We start from the raw sequence: 24016 nt of genomic DNA, 5'->3' as shown, positions 1-24016 counted from the left end.
TATAGCCACTAATATGTGGTTACTCATCACTGTCTTTATCAGTGCCTTTATTCCTTATCGTGTCGTAAGCAAGTAATTAGTCATATATGTGTAGTTCCCCATGGATGTCAGTGGTATTCAGGCAGGTTAGCAAAAATCTTCAAGGCAGTGATGAAATCCAGTTTGTCTAAAGGCTATAGATTTAGCTGTTAATTGATCAGATATTTGACAAGTTTTACTTCCTTATTTAGATTCTCCCCTTATATCTCTTACATGTATTATGCATGTATTCAATAGTGAACCCACAGGTCTGGATTGCCCTGGGCCCCTTTTGTGAGGTGTACCTGTAGTAAGGTGTTTCCTGTATCCAGGAAGTATACCTCTGGTACACCTGAATGTTACCTGTACAAAGGTGTATGCTTTAAGTGTCTTTGTGAGATACTTGAAGATCAGGTTTCCATGCTAGATTATGTGGATGCAGCAGAGCTAGTGTTTGTAAGAGTTCAACCTGGATGTATCAGTAAATGTGGTCGTATGATGTAATGGACTATGGATGGGCTAGACCATAATGGACTTCACATATATATGAGGTAATGGACTGTGTTTGCTGTGTCCAAGAGATGGCCAAGTGTGCAGTGATAACTGATAACACAGATAAATATGATTGACATGTCCAGGTAATTCAAACATGCTGTTTCTGTGCAAGACGCGCAGGTAAGTTTTTACCTGTGAACTGCATGTGCATGTTCAAATTATCCGCTAGAGAGGTACATATGCAGGCCTCAGGTAGGAGAATAAGTTTCTCTTGTCAGATAACGTATTAAACAGCTTTTACTAGAATGTGGGAAGAATATGTACATATTTTTTAGCAGTACTAGAAGTGACAATTACAAATTTATGAGTATGGATACTGTAATGAACTGGATTATTCCAGCATTCCTACATCTTGTGTGGACATCTACATCTGATTATTTATAATAATTTTATGATTTTGTGATTAGCAGAGTGCATCTGTTTTAAGTGTCGTGAGAAAGGTACTTGGTACAGATACTTCAGTCACATGCTCGGACTCAGACAGGCACAGTGTAAATGGATGGTCTATTTATACTAGGTGTTGTGACCTGTTTAATGTTTGCCCCATTCAGGGGAATGCTTTCAAATCAGTTTTCTAACCAGAAGCTGTAGAATGAACCAAGGTACTGAATAGCTAGCTGGTATTAAAGCAGGCTCTTGTATACGTGTACATTCTGTCACGACTTGAATGCTCTACTGTTCTCTTTCTCATGCCAGGCTAAAATGCGAATTCAGAACACATACATGTTTATAAATGTACAAGCTTTTGCACATTAAATGCATATGATTAGTGGAAAATGTTTTTGATGTTTAAACATTTTGTTGAAGTAATAATACCAGCAGCGGATTGAATATTAGATATTTTACATGAACATACTGTACATTTTCAAAAAAATGTTTCTGGTAGTGGTAATGCTAACTAGATAATGTTTCATGCATTAAAGTAAACAGCACTGTTTATTTTAGGATTTAAATTTATTTATTATAGTGTTTTCATCTATTAAACATGCCTATATTCTCAGCTGTATCATTTATCATTGTTTTGTTAATCCTATGAATGTTTGTTCAAAATGCCATAAGTACGAGGTTAAACCCCAAACACTCACTCAAAATGCCATAAGTACGAGGTTAAACCCCAAACACTCACTCAAAATGCCATAAGTACGAGGTTAAACCCCAAACACTCACTCAAAATGCCATAATATGTATTCCATAGAAATTTTCAGAAACAGAATGAAAGTGCCGTAATATAGAGCATAGAAATTAACTGCTCCAACATGGACATTGGTGTACATACTACATGTGTAGTTCTTGTTAATCTACCACATATTGACATCTGAAAGATGCTGACGTTTTCTTGGAATGTGTCCTGTTGTAAAATTCCACCCATAAGCCTTAACCCTTTGTAAAATTGAAATGATATTGAGTAATAAATTGAACGAAATTACTGAAATCATGCCTGGTAAAACCAAAGCACACGATTTTCTTATAATAAAAGTACAGTACACCAGATCTAAAAGTCAGACCAGGCACTAGATTAGTTTGCTCTTAAAGGTCTTGTCGGAAGCTCTACTTTTGGCTTGGTTATTTAGGTGATTAAATACACTTAATGCTCTTATGAAATCCATCATCTTTTTTTTTTTATTATTTTTTATCACAGAGATGGTAACGACACTGACAATGAGGTGTTCAGGAGTGGCTCAGAGTCGCCCAAGTTTAAACTAGAGATAGAAGCTAAGCCTCGTCGTGCAACTGTCAGTGGAGGCTCCCCAACCCTGGAGAGACCAGCTCTTATCATTGAGGATCTGGATGCTGAGGGCCATGAAGCTAGTGCATTTAGCTCCCCTGATAGTGCAGAGGAAGACTTGAGGCCATCAGCAACCTACACACGTAACTGAATATTTATAATCTAGATAATCTAGAATTTTGTCAATTCTAGGTTTTATTATAAATATTACAAAGGGAAATTTCTATGAAATATATTGAGCAAAGATGAATGTGTTGATTTTCAACTTGACTCGGCATTGTTGAAAATATGTTGACATTATTCAGATGGATTGTACATGGTAGGAGTGAAGATTGCTGTCAAGAAACCATGTTTAAGCTGTAGTAAGATGTCACTTGTGGATATATGTATGTCATTATATACAAATTGATAAAGGACATGTTTTTTACTTTACATTATTTGATTGTGCAGATACACTTGAGGTGCCAGAATCTCCACTACTGTCTGCCAGTCAGAGACGACAGGAATATTACAGCAGTAAATCTGACTCTGATGTGCTCAGCCCTGAACAGAAGAGGCAAGACTATCGCCTAACCAGAACAGAGTCTCAAAAATCTCACAAAATAGAACGTCCTCTTCCAGTAGTGGCCACGCCTCCTACTCAACAGGTTCTGAGCACACCAACACCTGTCACTTTGTCTTCTGTTCTGGCCACACCCACACCTGTTCTGGCCACGCCCACACCTGTTCTGGCCACACCCACACCTGTACTGGCCACACCACAGCCTGTTTTTACAACGCAAGTATCATGCCAAACAGTGTCATCACCTGTTCCAGCTTCACCTGCTCCTTCAGACGCCATGCTCGCTTTAGATAAAGCTCTGCCTCCGTCTGCTGTAAACCCGGTATCCCCAACCCTCATACCTTTGGCCACACCCACAAATGCTGACAAACATAAGTCAAGGGGAGAGCAAGAGGTGGCTGGAGCCCCATCAAGAAAAAGTCAACCTAAGTTGATGAAAATAAGAAAACTAGACTCAAACAGACTGATAGACAAGGTAAATATAATTAGATCGTGAATAGGCGCCTAGCATTTTTGAAAACACCCCTTTGGAGAAAGTGGCATGACTCCTGTAACCTTGACCCAATATTATATAACACAGACAAGATGCTTTTTAGCACTTTCTCCAAAGGGGTGTTAAAAATGCTGTGCACCTATATTCAGGCTCTATCACCCAACCCTTCCTAGCCTTTCTTCCCAATTTACTTTAGTTTATATACTTTCTTCTGTATACAGTGTTAGTTAAAGGAAAACTGTGATGTTTTGTACTTCTTTTTTTTGTAAAAAATACTTTCATGTTATTGGACAATTTTGTCAACATATTTATTAATATTCGTTCTTCGTCTTAACTAACATGTATGAGGATTGTGGAATATTTGCCTTTATGTAAGATTGAATGGGAAGCCTGCATTGCTTTTAGAATGTCATGACATTATGGCTGCTCACTTGTTAATGCCTTAGCCAGCTATGTTTATCTGTTCTTCAGTAGAAAACCTGTAGAGAACATTTTAGCAATGTTTGCCCTATTTTCCTATTTGGTTTGCCAGCATTATATTCTCAAAACTACTGAGCCAAATTCAGTGACACTTTATACAATACAATTTATAGATGCAAATGACCTTTGCATCTACTTTCTCGCTCCAGAGTTCATATTTGACTTGTAACACCATGTACATATATTAAAAAGCTACTGAAAAATATTCATTGTAACTCTCTACATGATCTAGTCATTGTGTGGAATAGAGAAATAACTCCAGTATTGAATTACTGTTTACAAGTGTTTTTTTACAGGCTGACAAAGAGTCCGAGGAATCTGAGGAAAATACAGACACAGAAAGGCTGGAGGCTGGAGACATACCTCCGTTAACAAAGAAGGATAGCACTTCCAGGTAGGTCAAAGTACATCTTTAGTGTTGTCATTCATAAGAATCATACCTGTGATCAGGTAACGGGAAGATTATGTTTTGGGTCAGATTGGATTTAGCTCAAGTACATGTAATAAAATTGTAAACAAAATTATTCAGTAAGGTGAGATGTGGAAAAGAAAGCTTGACTCTTACAAAAAAAGAAGGCTCAGAGAATACAGCATTGTTTGCTGAATTAACCTGACCACTGTTGAATTTGCCTAACAAATATATTACAAGCAAATTATATCTCACAAAATGTAGACTGTTGACAAAGGTGGTTAAGGAATGGAAATCATGTTTATAAATAATCCACTTAAAATGCATAATCTGATTTTATGCCTTCTGACATCAAGTTTTATTGGTATTGCGTCTTGTTTTATGGAACATAAAACAGAAAATACATATCTCCCAGTCAAGTATATAAACACAATTAAACCCCCAAAACCTTTTGCTGAGCTACTAATGTTTTGAAGTTTAGATCAGTTCAGTTCACCGTTGATGAGCAAAACTCAAATGTGCCACATGATTCACAAATTATTGTTTCAGCCAAGAATAAATGTTGATCATCATGAGGTGATTGTATTTACTGCAAGGCCCACCCCCATTTCCAAATCCCCATTTCGTTCTAGAAACAGGCATATAAACTGATTTTTCTGTGTGCCTGTCCAGCTTGTCTGGTTAGTGGAATGCCAGACTTATCCCATATGTGGGTGACAGCTTTAATATGTCATATATTTATTTATTTGATTGGTGTTTTGCGCTGTACTCAAGAATATATATATGTCATATACAGTGTACCTCTGAAGTACATGTATTAGACTAGCTTGCACACCTGTCTTCAATGGAAGTGTTTGTCTGTTGTCTGTCTGCATATAATGAGATAAAATCATGCCTCGGTCATCTCTGTAAAGGTAGTAGCTTTCATGTGAACAACTGATAGTGCTGCACTGTCAGACAGGTCTGGCTGACTGTATGGTCAAAAATTTGTACATGTGCTGGAAAATGATATCTTATCCTGGCTGTGTCTCTCATGTCACGAGGTTGCAAAAGGAACTTGAAAGCTGTAACCATATTAGTTCATAGTCATCTATCTTATCTGGATGTGCATGTAGCGAGCTAGCTAGTGACTGATTTGATACAGGTGGACATGACCATGCATGGTTAGAACTGGGTAGGTGTGTTGTTATTTGTGCTGGGGTAAACTCCTGTCCCTGTTACATCAAGGTTTCTGGTGACCCTTCCCAGGATTTGATTCCTTGCAGCTAGAAATACACGTAAGACAGTGTAGCTTTGGGGTAATACATCCATGCAATGTGGAATTTCTTCTACTGATAGCTAACGGGAATTGTATGGATCCGTCACTTTTTACCAAACTGAACTCATGAGTTCCAACACTTAGTGTCATAATTGATCAAGCTCTTCATCGCAGATATGTTTCACCAAGGAGACAAAGAAATGTGCCAGAGGTGTGTGGTTTTACTCTGGCCAGTTTGCTTTGTCCATAAAACTTACGGTATAGGCACAAATTTCTTACTAGGAATTTAATGCCAATCATATAAGTAAATAAATAAACAAATTATCAAAGAAGTCAAATATTTAGTCAAGGAATATGTTGACCAGCTTGAAATTCTTTGGTATCTATATCCTAGTTCATGTTGCTTTCTAATGCAAAACTTGGAAAACTCCCACCTGTAACAAAATGGTCCATAGCAATAAGGTTTGACTGTTCTCGAAAATCAAATAACACAGGTATCAGGTTTTGTATAGGTGACTAGAACATTAAAAATATGTTGAGTGATAGGGCTTAACCCAACTAACTGTGTCATAGTCTTATTTCTTCCCAGTGTATATCTTTAAAATCTGTATTTTTTATTAGTTAATATAGTTCGATGCAATAAAAAAATCTTTGCGTAAAATCCTTCCCGATTTCTGTATTTTCTGTATTTTGGAATGGTGACCGTATTTTGTAAGATGTACTGACTAATGAGCTGTTCCCACATAGGGCCTGAGTAAGGTGATAAAATGGGGTGTCTTAGATTCACCACCTGTACTAGTATATGATACTGAGTATAGTAACATTTGGAGAGGGATCATATAATATCAGGCAGCAGATTCTCTGAATGCCTCCAGTGAAGTGTTCAGGAAATACAGTAATTGTTATGACATCATGATCTGTACACTGTGTTGATAGGTAAGAATGTTTGAGTAAGTCTTTTGTGTAAAGACTATATAAATATCCTTTTTCAGGGAAGAGATTTTTTGATGTACATTTGTTAATAGTCAGTGGAGGTCGAAAGTGACACCAAATCTAAACAGGCCTTGAGCTATTTATAAAGTTTAAACAAAAAAAAGTAAAATAAAAAACACTCTCATTGACAGAGATTTAAAATGTCATTGCAGAGTTCAATAGTCATAGGTAAATGTATGAATGACTACATTTGACCATAATTTTGACTTAATCGTTGATTGTTGACTATGGAGTTTAACAACAGCTAAATATTAACCTAGTCATTTGCATGTCATAGTTTCCATTAGCCGGGTGAGTGTTTCATTTGATATTCATTCCATGTGAAATTTAAAACTGTGATACCGATACCATTCTGTTATACCTAAAGCACATGTATCCCAGTAGCTCAAATGCCCTTGCAGTACATGTACAATACCTGAGTTTGTCACCTGACCTTACATGCGCTACTGATTTCATCAGAAGGAAGACCTCTCTATGGACGATGTGTTAAATCAATGATTGGTGTAAAGAGTGAATCATAGCCTGCTCTTGACGCCAGAGATTGTGTCATTGTGTTCATAAAGCAGAGGAAAACCGCGATCCTATTTCATTATTACTTCCAAGAATTTTTTTTTTTTTTGCAATTACTGCAGCAGTATGAACATTGGCAGAGCTTGTTACTTGGTACACGCATGGTTGGCCAGTGTGTGGACTATAGTAAAACACATGTGATCAGGAAACCTGCAGCTGTTGTGTAAATATCTTAAAAATAGGCTCACAAGTATTTAGATATTTTACATCAAAATTCTTGACTTCTGTTCGCAAAAAATGAAAAGCAAAAACAGGAGGCATTCAGCCATGAAATTGTATATAATGGTGGACTTCTATTTTGTAGTAGAGTTAGATACAGGCAGTCTGACAGAGCTTGGTTTTAATGACCAGTGTTTTTGCTCTGTATATATATATATATATATATATATATATATATATATATATATATATATATATTGTCTTATAAAGTCTGCCGACTGAGCTCCAGACAAATATGTGCATATAAGCATTATAGAAACAATGTCTTCATTTCAATCAAAAATTGGTACCCATGCTGATTTGATAACTACTGTGTGTATATTGAAAGAAAGTAAAGCATATGCGGGTGGCAAACTCAATAATTAAATGTAGCTATGTTAGATTTGCTGGACTGATTCAGCAATTTAATTATTTTTTTTAGTTTGAAATATCATCTCTGAAATGCACCAGTTGCAACTGATTTTTAGTTCCCCGTTTGCGTACACACGCTGGGAACACATGGTATCTAATGTCTGCTGTGAGATTATTAAGTGGGCTACAGCATGATGGAGCTGAGGCTGCGGAGTGTAGGTGTAGCCAGTGCAGAGTAATCAATACACTGATGTCTGTCCTCTGTCTGCTCTCTCTCTCCCTCCCCAGTTACACAGTCACCATCGTCGGGGGTGTCATACAGAAGATGCCCACCCAGGCCGGGGTCGTGCAGGAGAAGACCGTCCAACCAGAGGTAACGTATCCATCCTCACACTTGTCTGATTTCAGCTGGGTAACCCAGTAGGGTCAAGTGTGTCTTTATGGCTAGACTGCATTTTCTTTACAGGCACATTCAGAGTGAAGTGTCAGTTTGTGGATCCACTTCAGGTGAAAGGTCAGCTTTATGGGTAGACTGTGTTTTATTTACAGGCACACTAAGGGTGTAAAGTGTCTGCTGGAACATTTAACAGTGAAGTGTCTGCTTTAAGGATTCACTGTAGGCTGAAATCTATGCATTGAAACTGACATGCATATACCAGCCATCAACCAATGAGGAAAGGTCGAGCTTTGTGGGTCCACTTTGAGGTGAAAAGGCCGGCTTTATGAGTATACTATTTACAGGCACACTCAGGGTGCAAAGTGTCAGCTTTATACGTACACTCTACAGTGAGGTGCTGCTTTAAGGGTTCAGTGTAGGGTGAAAGGTCAGATTTATGGGTCGACAATAAGGTGAAAGGTCAGATTTATGGGTCCACTATAAGGTGAAAGGTCAGCTTTATGGGTTCACTTTAAGATGAAAGGTCAGTTTTATGGGTTCACTATAAGATGAAAGGTCTGAAAGGTTAGCTTTATGGCTGTGCTGTGTTTTATTTCCAGGCACACTCAGTTTACTAAGTGTCAGATTTATGGGTACGAGTATATGGTGTTTTCTTTACAGAAAGTCAGACAGGTATGCTCACTGTGTTTTTTTTTACAAGTGGTCACAGGGTGAAGTCTGGCAGCTTTCAGTGTACACATTAGAGTGTTTAATAGTGTTAGCAGTACAAGTACGGGTGCAACGTTAATACTATGGTTATGCTCACTGTGTTTTTTTACAAGTGGCTGGGCAGCCCCCAGTGTACACATTAGAGTGTTTAATAGTGTTAAAGATACACATTGGGGTGAAAGGTTAGTTCTGTGGATACACACACTGTGTTTTCTTTACAGATACTGCACTCAGTACGGTGTTAGGTTTATGAATATACTGTAGGGTTAAGTGTAAGTTTCATAGGTAGACTTTTTTCTTAGGGCAAAGTGTCAGTTTCATTGGCACCTGTTAGGGTATACTTTAGGGTGAAAGCTCAGGTTGATGGGTAGTCAGCATTTTGTTTTAATTAGGTGATATCAGGTTAAAATGGCAAATTTAATATTGGTACACGTTGGAGTGTGAGGTCGGCTTTGTGGGTACAGTGTCTTCCCTTATACAGGTGTATACTGTAATAAGGTGGCCTATATATACAGTGTAAGACTGGAGATAACATTAGAAGACATAGTTTTATGTAAATGGTCTGTCACTATAAAGTTGAGTTATGTCTTTTGATAAAGTTGATATAAAGTGCAGATACCATTGTGGATACAATTTTAAAAACAAGCTCACTTCACTTTACAGGTATTCTAATTCTGGAAAATTAGACTGACATCTGTGTGTGTCACGTGTGACAGAGCCTAAAAAGATATAGATGTGTTCCAGTGTGATGTTCATCATGAAGTGTAATGTCCCATGTTAAATTTGTCATGGATTAGACAAGGAATGTGTATTTTCTATTCTCACTTTTTCTATATTCCAGTCTCCGGTACCAGTCATGAGGAGACAAAACCGACCTGCCAAGCGAATGGGTAGGACATTTGTTTGTTTATTCAAACACCAGCTATGACAGTGGTTTTAATACTGTACAGCCTGTGTGGTATGGAACATGCAATTATTGTATTAAATCATGTCAGAGATATTACCAAGAAATATCAGCTAATTGTTGGGTCGAGGATTGAACAGATTTGTGGGTTTTGGAAGTCTTACATTTATTAAAGATATAACAAAGGTAATCTCAGTTTCTCCTACAAATTATCAGGCAGTCATGAAAGATCTATGGAAGTGTAGCTTATAAAGGGCTTATAGGATTATGCCTTTGTGTAATTAAAAATTTTGCCAGCAGCTTGTGGAAAACAGGGTAACAGGGTATTTATATTGGGTAATAAGATCCCATTCAGATTTCCTTCATAATTAACAGCCCAAAGTATCAACAGAAACTGTTTGAAGGACGTCTTATGAATTGATTTCTAATTTTTTTGTCAATTGTGTTTATCAAATTTTTATCCTTGCATATTAGTTTAGTATTATGTGTATTAGTATTTGCTGCTTGTGGCTTTGACTTTGTCATCAGAACCCTTTGGATTATCATTGATAACACAGGGACACAGTACACAACATCTGCTCCCAGATTGCTTTTATCTATGTGCGTGTTGTAAAATTCATTCTTAGTTTATGCATCCTCCTTTTTGACTCCAGCATAGTTGTAACTTTTTTTCTCACATATATGACATCCATTTCTGCCGTCAGAAAATGTTTCTATCTTGAATTAAACAATACATACCCTTGTTATTGCCTCAGATCGGCGAGTGTCCTGTAAGGACCTTGGGAAGGGAGATTGCGAAGGTTGGCTGTACAAAAGGAAAAAAATGGGCAGTTTGTTATCCAGCAAGTGGCACAAGCGCTGGTTTGTCTTGAAAAACTACAACCTGTACTACTACAAACATCAAGAGGTGGGCTTTGGCAGATTTTCATTTATTTATTTATTTACTCAGTTGGTGTTTTATGCTGTAATTGAGAATATTTCACTAGCAGTCATTCATGAACTTACCTTGTTATTGACAAATGCACAGTGTATTTTTTAGCAAAATGGCAGGTTCAGTATGATAAATCTTGTAGTATGATATATCTTCTAAAATCTTGTATCTGTAAAAGATGTAAAATGCTGTGATTTATAAACAGGTAATTCGAATATTATATGTACTTCATGTAATCAAATTAAAAGATTGATTCTACCTTAACAGAATTTTATTGCTGTGCAATGTGTGACAGTTTTTTTAGCCAGACACTCTCCACCATTTCTTCACATATTCTACATGTTGTTAATCTGCTGCTTCCATGTTTTATTATTTCTTACTCCTCTAGGATTTACGTGCAGAAGGTGTAATTCATTTACCATCATTTAAAGTGTCCCCTGATGCTACTGATATCAAAGGCATTATAGGCATGAGAAAAATGCAGTGAGTATACATCTGTTCTTGGTGAAAGAAAAAAATGAAAAAATTGTGTTCTGTGATTCAGAACCCTTTTTCTCGTTTTCCGTAACCTTGCAGAAAATATTGTGACTTAAGTGTGTTTGTTTATACTGTTTGATGATGAGAGAAGTAGGTAAATTGATCAGTTATACTAAGTTTTGTGCTTAGCATTTATCATGTAAATCAGGTGTGAAGTTTTGAAAGCAGTGAAGAAACTTTCCTGTCTCCATACTTCCTCTTTTGTACTGCAGTGCTTTCTACTAATGTTGTTGATTCCTTATTGATTCATAGGTTCTTGGTAAGTAGGCTCTATTTCACTACCATTACATCAATAAAAAAAAATGTTTTATCCTTAAAAGTATTTTCAGTGCTTTATAAATATGGTATAATGCTACTTTTCATGTACAGTCTCTTTTAATGACAGTGCAGTCATGATGTTTTCCAGTGCCTTCCTGCAACAAATGGAACTTTATGTAATTTGTGTTAACATGCGTGTATAAATGACAACTGTAATCTGTTGTATTATTCATTTTTTCAGCGCTTTTAAGGTCTACAATACCGGAACAGCATTCTACTTTGCCTCTGACAGACAAGAAGATATGACCAAGTAAGTGGTTTATCATACATGTATAGTAATGCTGCAGGATACGTCCCAGTATATACGGTTACCATGGTAAACCTGGTTTGTTGTATCTAAGTTGACAGAAATTTTTGGAAAAATTGTGTACAAATTTCAGCGTCTGATACATGTATAAGTGTATTTTTGGGAATGTGAATAGAAACTACAGGAAATCTTGTTGCCAATACAACTTTGGCAGACGGGACTAATGTAAAACTGTGGTTTGTGTAAGGATTGATGTTTTCTTATGCTGTTAAAATTAATTCTCAACATTTCCCTGAATACATCATTTACCTTATTAACTTAATCTATTTTATCAAATTTTTCACACATTGATTTTGGAGACAAAAGTATATTGATTGGATTGACCATTTTCTGGGGTTCATAAAAAGTATAATTTTTTCAACACTAAAACATACCTTCATAATAAACACATTCCAAACATGTGAAAAGGTTGAAGAATTACGGTAGCACACATAGATATACAATGGTCTAGTGGAAGCTGATTGGTCAGTGGTTGTCTCACCAACAATAACAATGTACTCAAGATCACCCTTGGTCTGCTTTACAAATACAGTTTTATATTTTACACGTATAACCTATAGGTGGATGAACAAGATGGGTCTAGCAGCCATTGTGTATGCACCCAAAGATTCTGTGGGAGGGTTTTACAGACCTGATACTAGTACACCTGCAGCACCCAGGAGGCAGCACCCTATTGCTGAAGGTAGGCTTTAGAGAGGCAAACGTTTTATGGACAAGCTTCTAACTGACAAGCTTCTCATGGACAATTTTCTATTGGGCAGTTTTCTCGTGGACAACCTTCCCTTGGGCAGACTTCTCACTGACAAGCTTCTCATAGACTATCTTCTTATGGACAAGCTTTTCATGGTCACGCTTTTCATGAACAAGCTTCTCAAAGACAAGTTTGTCATGGACAGTCGTCTCAGTGACAAGCTTCTCATGGGCAATTTTCTATTGGGCAGTCTTCTTATGGGCAACCTTCTGACTGACAAGCTTCTCATGGGCAGGCTTCTCACTGACAAGCTTCTCATGGGCAGGCTTCTCACTGACAAGCCTCTCATGGGTAGGCTTCTCACTGACAAGCCTCTCATGGGCAGGCTTCTCACTGACAAGCCTCTCATGGGCAGATTTCTCACTGACAAGCTTCTCATACTATGCGTTGATGGATTACATCAAAGCATAACATTCTGCGTAGCTATTCGTGTGTGAATATCAAAAGAGGCCTTTTTATTATTATGGCACTGTGTTCACCTCCTGAATGAAGAGGAAATTAAAAAGTATGAAGGTTACTGCCACGTTTTAATTTTCTGTGGCCTTGTCTGTGAATGTCATGGTAAATGACCCAAATTTTGCTCCAAAATATGAATCCTTACCAGCAAATATATATCCTAAAACTTTACTGAAACTTACATTTGCCCAGTAGAACATCATCCTACCTTCCAAACAGTCCTCAAAACACTGTTCTGAAATCTATAGAATTCTCAGAATCGGGCAAAATGTGAAATGGTGGGTCATTTAATTTATTTAGATATAGGGATATCTTTCTTCTACAGGAAGCATTGTGATTATTATGTTAATTTAATAAGGTAAAAATTGTAATTATGTCATTGAAATAATGCAGTTAAAATTGTTCTCTGAACTGAAAACAGACTAGAGTTTTTATGCTAAGGTTAAGTTTAGTTTAACCCCATAATTTGTCTGATTTATATGTATATGCATCCGTTAACCATCCAGATGAAAATGCAGGACACACTTTACATGTGCTTTTTCAATTGCATCATTATATCCCCGTGTTCCTTGTGAATACCCTAGTGCTGGTTCAGGATTTGTGATGTTTCGTCTGAAGTTTTGTATGTGTGTGTCCACCTTTTGGTTTATATTCTCTATCCATGTTTATGGAATTGTCTCTGCATGTTTGTTCATGTGGTCTTCCAAGTACTCTTTGTCAATTCAAGACGACGGACATCTGTGCATTTGTCGTTTTATTCGCTCAAACACAGCAGTGAAAACATTGTCTATATAACATGGGAGTTTCATGCTTCACAGTCTCGTAAGTCCAAAATCAGATTTTGTTGATGTTCACGATTTATATATTCTGTTGTTTTACTTCCTATAATTTCTGGTTGTTATCAGCCTTACTTCTCTGAATATTATCCAGTGTTGTTCACCTCTTTCACCTCATTGTCTACGATTGAAGTCCCAGACGTCCGCAGTGTTGAATTAGCATGATCCCTGTGCCTTTTAGTACTGTTTGTCCAGGTTGTATGGAGGATCTGTGGGTTGTTTTTAACTGCTTCCAAAAGAATGTGCCGAATGCATTTTACAACTTCCATGCAGTGTACATCAGAGGAAGAAAAGTTTGTCAGTAACTTGTGACTTCTGGGCACTTCCTGGGTTTCCTTCACGCATAAAACTGACTGCCGTCATATAAGTGATAAATTCTTGAGTATGGCTTTAGACAGCAAGCAGGTGTAAAATGTCCATGTTATCTGAATGATCTCTTCACTGTTTTGTAGCGCTTTCCCCATTGTGTACATGATCCCTGTGCTTATTGCCCATGTTATATGGATGGTACTTGGGCTGTACTTTTTCTGCCAATTTTATGGATGTCATTAAACCCTTTGCTGATTTGTACTTTTTCTCTGTTTTATGGATGATCCCTGTGCTATTTGTCCTTGTTATATGTACTGTTTTGTGCTGTTTTGTGGTCTTTGTTCATTACGTATGTATGATCTCTGTGCTATTTGTCTTGGTTATATATGCTGTTTTGTGGTCTTTGTTCATTTCGTATGTATGATCCCTGTGCTATTTGTCCTTGTTATATGTGCTGTTTTGTGGTTTTTGTTCATGTCATATCTATGATCCGTGTGCTATTTGTCGTGGTTATATGTGCTGTTTTGTGGTCTTTGTTCATGTCGTATGTATGATCCCTGTGCTATTTGTCCTGGTTATATGTGCTGTGTTGTGGTCTTTGTTCATGTCATATCTATGATCCGTGTGCTATTTGTCGTGGTTATATGTGCTGTTTTGTGGTCTTTGTTCATGTCGTATGTATGATCCCTGTGCTATTTGTCCTGGTTATATGTGCTGTGTTGTGGTCTTTGTTCATGTCGTATGTATGATCCCTGTGCTATTTGTCCTTGTTATATGTGCTGTTTTGTGGTCTTTGTTCATGTCGTATGTATGATCCCTGTGCTATTTGTCCTTGTTATATGTGCTGTTTTGTGGTCTTTGTTCATGTCGTATCTATGATCCGTGTGCTATTTGTCGTGGTTATATGTGCTGTTTTGTGGTCTTTGTTCATGTCGTATCTATGATCCGTGTGCTATTTGTCGTGGTTATATGTGCTGTTTTGTGGTCTTTGTTCATGTCGTATGTATGATCCGTGTGCTATTTGTCCTTGTTATATATGCTGTGTTGTGGTCTTTGTTCATGTCGTATGTATGATCCCTGTGCTATTTGTTTTGGTTGTACGTGCTGTGTTGTGGTCTTTGTTTATGTCGTATGTATGATCCCTGTGCTATTTGACCTTGTTATATGTGCTGTGTTGTGGTCTTTGTTCATGTCGTATGTATGATCCCTGTGCTATTTGTTTTGGTTGTATGTGCTGTGTTGTGATCTTTGTTTATGTCGTATGTATGATCCCTGTGCCATTTGTCCTTGTTGTGATGTTTTGTACTACTATATGGATTCACCTGTGCTGTTATGCTGTTTTGTCCAAGATACTGTGATGTTGCTGATGTTACAGATGCAGACTACAGTGAGAGTGATGAGGAGAGTGAGCGCGAATCTAGCCCAGGTAAACTGTCTCCGTCCTCCAGCGTGCGCTCCCTGTCCAGTGGCTCCTCCTCTGTGGGTTCCCCTGCCTCTCACCCTGCTTCCCCGGAGAGAGTCCTACCCACCCACCTCGATAGCTCCCCTGAGCTAACTCCTGCTGAAACTGCCTCCTCGCCAGGTACTAACCCTGCATCTATCCAGCACAGTCTCAGGCTACAACGTTAAGTTAGGCTACAACACAGTATCAGGCTACAACATGGTCTCAGGTTACAACATGGTCTCAGGTTACAACACAGTCTTGGTTACAGTGTAGTCTCAAGCTGTATTACAGTCTCGGGCCACAACACAGTCTCAGGCTGCAAAAAAGCCTTCATTACAAGGCTACAACATAGTCTCAGGTTAAAACACAGCCTTGGTTACAATGTTGCCTCAGGCTACAACATCGTCTCACGCTTCAACATGGTCTGTGCTTACAACACGATCTATGGCTGCAACACAGTCGAAGGCTACAACACGGTCTATGGCTGCCAACACAGTCGAAGGCTACAATCCAGTCAAAGACTGCATCAGAGTGTCAGTTACAAAACAGCCTTGCTTACATTGTAGTCACAGGTTGCAGTATAGTCACAGGCTACAAAACAACCTTGGTTACTATGTAATCTCAGGCTACAACACAGTCACATGCCTACAGCAGTTCAAGGCTACATCACAGTCTCAGGCTACAACACAGCCTTGCTTACAGTGTAGTCTCAGACTTCAACACGGTCTCGAACTACAACATGGTACAACACAATCTCAGGCTACAATAGGGTCTCAGGCTATGACACAGTATCAGACTATGACCCAGCATTATGCCAAAACACAATACTGGCTAAAACACAGTCTCAGATACATGAAACTTTCTAAATTTCTTTTGATTGGAATTTTTTTATTGAGTGAGAAGCTTGTCTTTTAAAGTTTTGTTAATACATGTAGTAGGGGTTTATTGTAAAATAGTATTCACCCAAATATTCACCCCAGTCTTTGTCCAAAAAAACAAAAGAAAGAATAATAGAACCACATGAAAAAGTAATTAGTTTACATGAAGAATTGAAGATTCTTTAATCAGAACTATAGTGACGAAGTTTTTAATATCATTAAGATTACTGGGATACCACATACACATGTAAACAGCTGCGTGTGGCATTAGATAAAATCAGACATTGCTGTATTACACAGCATTAATGTCTAATGCTGTGAAATGGGAACCGCAAAGTGTAAACAACATGTATTTGTAAATATACAATGTAGTAACTTCAGTACAGTACTAACATTGGCCTCAGATTAATCCATGCTTTGTGTATATTTTCATTTTTTCACCTCATAAAATGATGCAAATACTTCCTAAGATGATTAAAATCACTCAGGACATGTAACAAGCTAAGTATTTTATGCTGACTTCCCACTTGGCTGTTCTGGATAATGACTAAACATATTGATTTTACATTATATATGTAAGTTGGTTTTTTTTTGTGATAGTTGGCAGTCTGCTTAAATATAAGGGTAATTCTTATGGCAGAGAAAATTCACATTGACCCGATATGATCTATCTATATGAAATATATGTATTAGGTATTATTTTGTCAGATGTAAATTAAGAATCATTTTATGAGATAGGATGTAGGTGTATGGAGCTACAATCAGCTTATTTATCACATAATCCAGAAGGGTGTATCATTGGCTTGCACAGAGATACATGTATAAGCATTGCCTACATGCAATCAACTGATTAGCTTGCTTTACTTTGTTTTATTTCTAGCATTCGTTTATTGTACGTAAAAACACTTTGGTTTTTGAGTGTAGCATAGCCTTTATCCTCTCATTTCATTTATATTTGTAAGAAAAGTAGATGCCACATGTGTAACCCCAGCCTTTCCATGTGCTTAGCCTCTGTCCACAGTGACGTTTGTTGATACTGCACATGTAAGTTTGAGTTGTAAGGTAGCTAGCTGAATGCTCTACTCTATTTTCTCCTCAACTCCTCAGGGAAAGGGTGGCAAGTCTCCTAGCTCAGACAAAGCTGATGAGTACACCTCAATATTGCGCTCCCTTGAAAAGGCAGATTTGGCTATAGACGGTACAAACATCAATGTTAAGCGACGCAGTGCTATCACGTCACAAGATGTTTTGAGAGAGCCGCCTAGTGCCCAATCCACCAGATTGAAAAGGATTGTCTTGTTAGAGAGGACAATTAGGTGTGTTTTTCAGTATTGTGACATAAACATGGCAAATTCATATGTTTTAATGCATAACTTACATGGAAATGATTTCTCTGTAAGTGCGTGGGACCGTAAAAAAAAATGTTAATATTTCTGTATTCATACATTTTTATTGTGGGAAATGGCTGTGTGTATCTGTAGGAGGAAAGGGATACAACTTGCATAACTGTGTGTATCTGTAGGAGGAAAGGTAGACTACTCACATAACTCTGTTTGTAAGAGGGAAGGGAGACAACTAACATAACACCTTGATATACTGTTGCCTCTGTATTGTGTTGTCGCAAACCTCACATTTCATTAGTAGATAAGGGGTGTTTCTCTTAGCTTGTCTGTGGCTTGCTCTGTTTGCCAGTGAGGATTGTGAGGTGATGGAGAATTGTTGTTGTAAATCTATTTCTTGTGATTTTATACACTTTGTACAGACTTTACTTTCATGGTCTTCAATAGTTTTTTCCCCAACTTATCATGTTTAAAAGAGGCAAAAATTCATGCACAACACAATGCACATGAAAATAGACTCCATAAAACTGACTAAAATGGAGTGATTGTAATTGTGAAATAATAATACTTGTAGAAGCATTTAGTGTAAGAATGTATTAAACACATCCGAGTTCTTAAGGTAAATGTTGCCTGCGTGCATTATGGTGTGTCACCTGTGATAACCCTGCATGAAGTCTTACACAAGTTGTCAGTTTCTGTTCACTGTGTGTGAACTTTTGCTGTTTATGTTAAAAAATTTTAAGAATTTTAAGCTACAAGATAAGGCTATATAATGATATATACAATGATCTTTTGAACTGGCGATGTTTTGTTCATGTTAGCAAGTGTTTTCAAGTTGAGGCTTTCAGTTTGTGCCTGCTTACAGCATCAAATTACACACGCTTTGATCTTTGGAGAACTTTTTTGTTAACATTGAAGCTTAAATTTATTTTTAATGTTTACACCATTTTAAGCTACAGGCATTAAAGTTAATTTTCTCCTGAATGCAGAATAATCATTAGTCGCGTAAATGAGTATATACCAGATTTCAATAATGATCTGTAGCTATACATACAGTGTATCCAATTTTGAATTAATGGTATTTAACAAAGAGGAGGAAAGTGTAGATCTGTAAATGTCACACTTTACCCATTAACAGTCCTGAATGTTCGTAATTTTCTGGTGTAAAAATCAAAACATATTTGGTGTAGAGGTCATTCTTTCTTTTTATAGTTAAACACAGCATTAGTGTTAGTTTTTGTAATTATTTAAAATAATTTTTCCTCTGTATTTTTTCCAGTCAAAGGAGTTGCTGGTAGAGGCTATAGATAGGCTGTTATCTGAGACACCGGTGACAAGGGAGAAGTTAAAACAATTCACTGATCACTACCCAGATCTGGTGGAGAGGGGTTCAAAAGAGTGATTCTAGGAGAGGTTACCATGACAAAAAGTGCTGCATAAATCACCATATTCATGGAAACGTTTCTGCCATTTCCCGTTCTGGAGCTCTCCGTAGAGCCGTCTCATGCCAGGCCACAGAGCACAAAATCCTTGCAAAACACGGGATACATAGGAGCCACTTGAAAAATGCAGATGACAGCGTACAATACATGACCAGTGGAGAAGCTCAAGCTGTTCATGTATCACTCCATTTGCTGCAGGAGTCAGTAGACAAAAAAAAGCGTCTATAGATGGTTGGCTGTGTCCTGAATCACTCATCTTTCAGCTACAGGAGAGCGTCTTCAGAGATTCCTCTAATGGCACCACAATGTGCTCAAAGTGCCCACTTTGAATAGTAACCATGGTAACATCTGGGCGTCCATTTCCCACAAACTAGTTAATGATGGTTATTTGTTCCAGTTTGTGAATAAGTCAGCACTAGAATGACATAGAACTACCAGAAAGGGGCAAGAAGACCCTTCAAAAAAAGAAAGAGAACACAGATTACGACCAAATCATGAGGCTGAAGCTGTTTGAGTAAACTGCAGCTGAACAACCAGGTGGCAAGTAGAGGACTGTCGTAATGACTTAATGAATTAGTTCTTGCGAGTGAGCAGTCAAGGCTGTCTTGGTTCCATTTGCAAGCCCTCGACCAGTTATGTCACCTATCTGACTATTGTCTCCTGTGCCATGCTTCATCCACTGATTAAAGGGCAGTACAGTATTGTGTAACAGTTCATCAACTGTTGTGGACTAATTGAACTAAGCTAATTAATCAACTTGCCATGCAGTCGAAACAAAATAATTTAAGAACTTTTACACTCAGCTTGTTTGCAATCGGAGAAAATAAACACTGTATTCATAGCACTGTATTCATCAGACATAGGAAACTTAGTCCAGTACACTGGTTGTGATGGCTTTGTGGTAGTGTGGAGAGAAACCAAAGTAGATTAGATGAAACATCCTGGCAACTGGACAACAGTGGACAGAGAAAATGGTTTTATGCGAGTTGGGAGCACTTCTCACAGGTGTATAAGGTGACAGGGTGAGATATCTCAAACTGGAGAAAAGTGGACAATAAGTGACATGCATGCACTTGTATGCTTTTTTTTTTTCTTGTAGCCCTGGACATACCTCTGGGCTTTTATTAACTGTTCACCCCGAATGAATAAGTCAGTAAATGCCCAGTGGTATGTGTAAGGGCTAACTGAAGACACCTGGTGTAGATTGATCAGGCACAAGAGTGATGTCCCTTGAATATGTGCTTCGCTACAAAGTTCTGCAAATTATTGTACAATATGGATTATCAAATTGTATATAGATGTGAATTGTACAGGGTCACAAATGTGGTATAAATGTAATATGTACATGTATCTACGTGAACATTCCATTCCAAGGGAATCCTCCTATTTATCATTATGCATGGTTAAAAGTGAATATCGAAGAATAGGGCATACTGCACTGGGAAGACAATTCAACATGCCAGTTTTCAATTAAGAATAGAAGCATGTTTTAGCCCGGACAAAGAGATTATCTAGCACATTAGGAGTTCTCACTCAACTGTCCAGATGAGTACCAATAATAAAGATATTCACATTTGGCACTGCCTATTCTGTTAATTGTTCAATACCATGTTTAAAAATTGTTCACTTTTATATGCAATGGCAGCCAGTATCTGGATAGAAGAAACTGTTTTACTCAGACTTACATGTATGTTAAAACTCCCACCTTTGGCAATCTTTCTGGTGATGTGAAATTGGAAGACATTTGGTACCTGCTATTGACTTCATGCAGTAGAATTCCACCTCAGTGCTAGGTCTGAAGACCACTTTCCATCCTGTTCAATGACTGGTGTTAGACCTACATATGTCTTGACCCAAAAATATGGAAAAGCAAGAATTTGACTGGATGATGGATGAATAGAAGATTGATAGCTGGGACGCAATTAAACTTAGGTTGTTTCATATGTCCGTTCTCGGATTACAAGTTTGAGTAGAAACCACGATAACTACTAGTCTCATCACATATTGACTTTGTTTAGGGTTATTGCTTGTATTTTCTGTACAAAGAAAATTATCAATGGGATTGCTATAAAATCAAACAGGATTAAAAAGGATTTCAAAACAACTTAATGCCAAAACTCTTCAGTGTTTTTTTGGAAGAATCTTCTTGAAGTCATGTTTTTGTTTCCTTATTAATCCAATCAAAAGTTGCTTTTGACACATGTAGTCCATTTCATGCAATGCGACTTTGGATTAAACCACGAGGCTGAAGAGGTTAGGGTTTAGAATTCAAATATTAAACTCGGACAGGTTGTAGTGTGATTGTGGCTTAAGTGTTCAGTCTTCTACATGTACACATAAATGTGAAACTGGTGTATCATGTTTATAAAAGTGTACCGAGAAGTGTAGATGTTCATAATCAAATGTGCAGAAATCAAATGTGTTAACCAGTATACAATACGGACATAGTGGATTGAGTCAACACTTTATCATGTTACTCCAAAACACTGACCTGAGGTGCTTACAACTATACAGGACACCAGGGTCGCAGGCCTAGCCTAGCCTAGCCTAGCCTAGCCAAACGGGTGACACTATGCGCCGTTATTGTAATGTGATTGGTCCTCATAAGAAGGCGACACAGGTGTTTCCACATAATCGTAAGCGCCCCCTGATCTTCATCATTCTTGTAACAAAATATAACAAACATTCATGTCTTTCAGAGTTTTTGTTTTCTTCAAAAGACGTGTTTCAAATTCATGTAAATGCCAGTTTTTATGAGCAGCAAAATTTTAAATAATCTTGGCAAAAGAGAAAAATGAAATCCCTGTAGACACTGATTTGTTCATCTTTAGTAAATAGACAGAATTTAAAAAAAAATTAGAAGCTGCTGTCCTAAAATAAATTATAACTCGTAAAAAAAAAAAAAAAAAATACAGCATTATACAACAAACACTATGACAACAAAGTTACATGTATATTCAAAATACATCTTAACAAGAGACAGAAACCATACAAAGCTATTTCATAGCCTTATCAGTAACTATTGCACAAAGAAAAATCCAAAAATCTGATTGCTCGTAACAGTGTAATGCAACAACAAAAGTCACTTTTTTTCACGCTGCACAGTAATATTTGATTCTGAACACAGCTGATATTTATGTACATGCGAACTGAAGTGACAATGGCTACAAATTTGATATGTCTCCTTTCCAAGTACAGATGAAAGCCAGTTTTCATCTGTAACAGTAACAGTACATGTCATGAATAATTCCAGAATAACATTTGGTTAATAACATGCATACATATATGTCCAGCTTATATTGATGTACATGAGCACTTCGTGTTCAGGCAAAAAATGTACAACTAACCACCGGTTAAATACAAGATACAGAGAGCAAGTAAACCAAGAGTAAATATCAGCAGCAAGGTGACTATCATGCCTCAATGAATGTGTATTATTAACTGGCACAATTTTTAATCTACAATTCAGTGAATCACCATGGTTTTGGTAGTTTTACCCATAATGCCACTTGCTTTGTTTTTACCAGTTCTATTCGAAAACATCGCCAGCCAAAAACCCTAGACTAATCGTCTAAAAAACGATTCTATAATGTCTTCATAGAACAATTCTAAATACGTCTTCATAAAGCCCTGTGTATGTTTTTCATACTAACCTTTTGTCATCATGTAAGGGTCAAGGTTTACAGCAATCTCCATGAATTCTCCAGCCTATAACAATCTTACTAATCCCGTATCGTGATCAGACGAAGTTCCCACAAATCTGCATATCATCCCATGTGACGTCCACGAGCTCGGTATAATCCTCAAAATAATCCACTATTCTTATCAGCTCCGAATTATCCTACTGTCTGTGAAATATTCCTTACCATACCACTGTGTTGTTGCAGTCATTGCAAACATGTACATTAACACCTTAGACTCAGCTGAGGGGGCAAAGTCAGAGCTATCAACCAAATGAGGCTTATAGACTTGAGATGACAGGCATCACAGTCTGTGACATTATCAAGTACTAAGCCAGGTAATAGCACAGGTATTTCCTGCTGGAATGATTATACATAAAATGAGTATTCTCATTGAGTAAAATGAATAATCAGATCTATTCCTGTCCGCTGGCAAGAGATCCAAAGCAAAACATGGTTCATATGAAACATGCTTTCACAATTCCAAACAAGTAAGTATAAAATTAGTGACCTTTATCACCAGTACGTTTCACAAAGTGATTATAACACGACAAGATGTAAATGTGTGAGTGGTCTTTTGGGTTTGCTAGAAGTTGCTACACTTCAGACTTTGTGTTTCTTTCTCTTGTCTTCGAGCACATCGGCTAAGCACTTGCCTGGTTTTTCGCCATTGGCACTGGTTATCTCCCCTTGGAACACATGCTTGGTTATGAATAACCGTGATTTTGTACAGGGGATGTTGATTATGTTCTGTGATATGAATGATGGAATCCATGGCCTCACCAGGTTGTCTGGAAGGCACTGATTATCTCCCCTTCGACCATCCTTTCTTCATGAAGATGATGTTGAAGACCCTGGTCTGTTACTGAGGATGTTAATAAGCTCTGTCCGCTGACTTGCTGAGATGTTCTGCGTGATGTGAATAATAGAATCCATGGCCACGTCTGGGTTGTCTTGAATTAATCTGCAAACAACAAAACATTCATTCATTTATTTATTTATTTGACTGGTATTCTCTGCCATACTTAAGAGTAACAAAACATTAAAAAAAATATCACAATTTCCACCCTAACGAATTTACAGTTACAACTTACAACTGTTCTTCAGAAGCTTAGCCCATGAAGAAACTTGTGTAAGACAGCAG

The 24016-nt window shown here is 37.5% G+C and overlaps 2 protein-coding genes across 6 annotated transcripts in view; one reads left to right on the top strand and one right to left on the bottom strand.

Moving 5' to 3' along the window:
• LOC135482218 (connector enhancer of kinase suppressor of ras 2-like) overlaps nucleotides 1-21739 on the top strand; it is a 38091-nt gene extending 16352 nt beyond the window's left edge. For 2 of the 3 annotated variants that reach the window (XM_064762091.1, XM_064762090.1), the window contains 11 exons: nucleotides 2213-2442; nucleotides 2750-3336; nucleotides 4131-4228; nucleotides 7923-8007; nucleotides 9581-9629; nucleotides 10399-10550; nucleotides 10963-11057; nucleotides 11611-11679; nucleotides 12297-12418; nucleotides 15464-15670; nucleotides 19030-21739. In XM_064762091.1, the coding sequence (XP_064618161.1) occupies nucleotides 2213-2442; nucleotides 2750-3336; nucleotides 4131-4228; nucleotides 7923-8007; nucleotides 9581-9629; nucleotides 10399-10550; nucleotides 10963-11057; nucleotides 11611-11679; nucleotides 12297-12418; nucleotides 15464-15670; nucleotides 19030-19061 (1726 nt within the window). In that variant the 3' untranslated portion in view covers nucleotides 19062-21739. The remainder of the gene's footprint in view (nucleotides 1-2212; nucleotides 2443-2749; nucleotides 3337-4130; nucleotides 4229-7922; nucleotides 8008-9580; nucleotides 9630-10398; nucleotides 10551-10962; nucleotides 11058-11610; nucleotides 11680-12296; nucleotides 12419-15463; nucleotides 15671-19029) is intronic. The other variant, XM_064762092.1, reaches the window with a different exon arrangement.
• Nucleotides 21734-24016, bottom strand: part of LOC135482217 (acetyl-CoA carboxylase-like) — a 69119-nt gene continuing 66836 nt past the window's right edge. For all 3 annotated transcript variants that reach the window (XM_064762086.1, XM_064762089.1, XM_064762087.1), the window contains one exon: nucleotides 21734-23836. In XM_064762086.1, coding sequence (XP_064618156.1) covers nucleotides 23704-23836 — 133 coding nt within the window. In that variant the 3' untranslated portion in view covers nucleotides 21734-23703. The remainder of the gene's footprint in view (nucleotides 23837-24016) is intronic.

Source organism: Liolophura sinensis, chromosome 1 (assembly GCF_032854445.1).
Source record: "Liolophura sinensis isolate JHLJ2023 chromosome 1, CUHK_Ljap_v2, whole genome shotgun sequence".
NCBI lineage: Eukaryota > Metazoa > Mollusca > Polyplacophora > Chitonida > Chitonidae > Liolophura > Liolophura sinensis.
The sequence above is the reverse complement of the archived record's forward strand: the minus strand, read 5'-3'. Positions and strand labels throughout refer to the sequence as shown.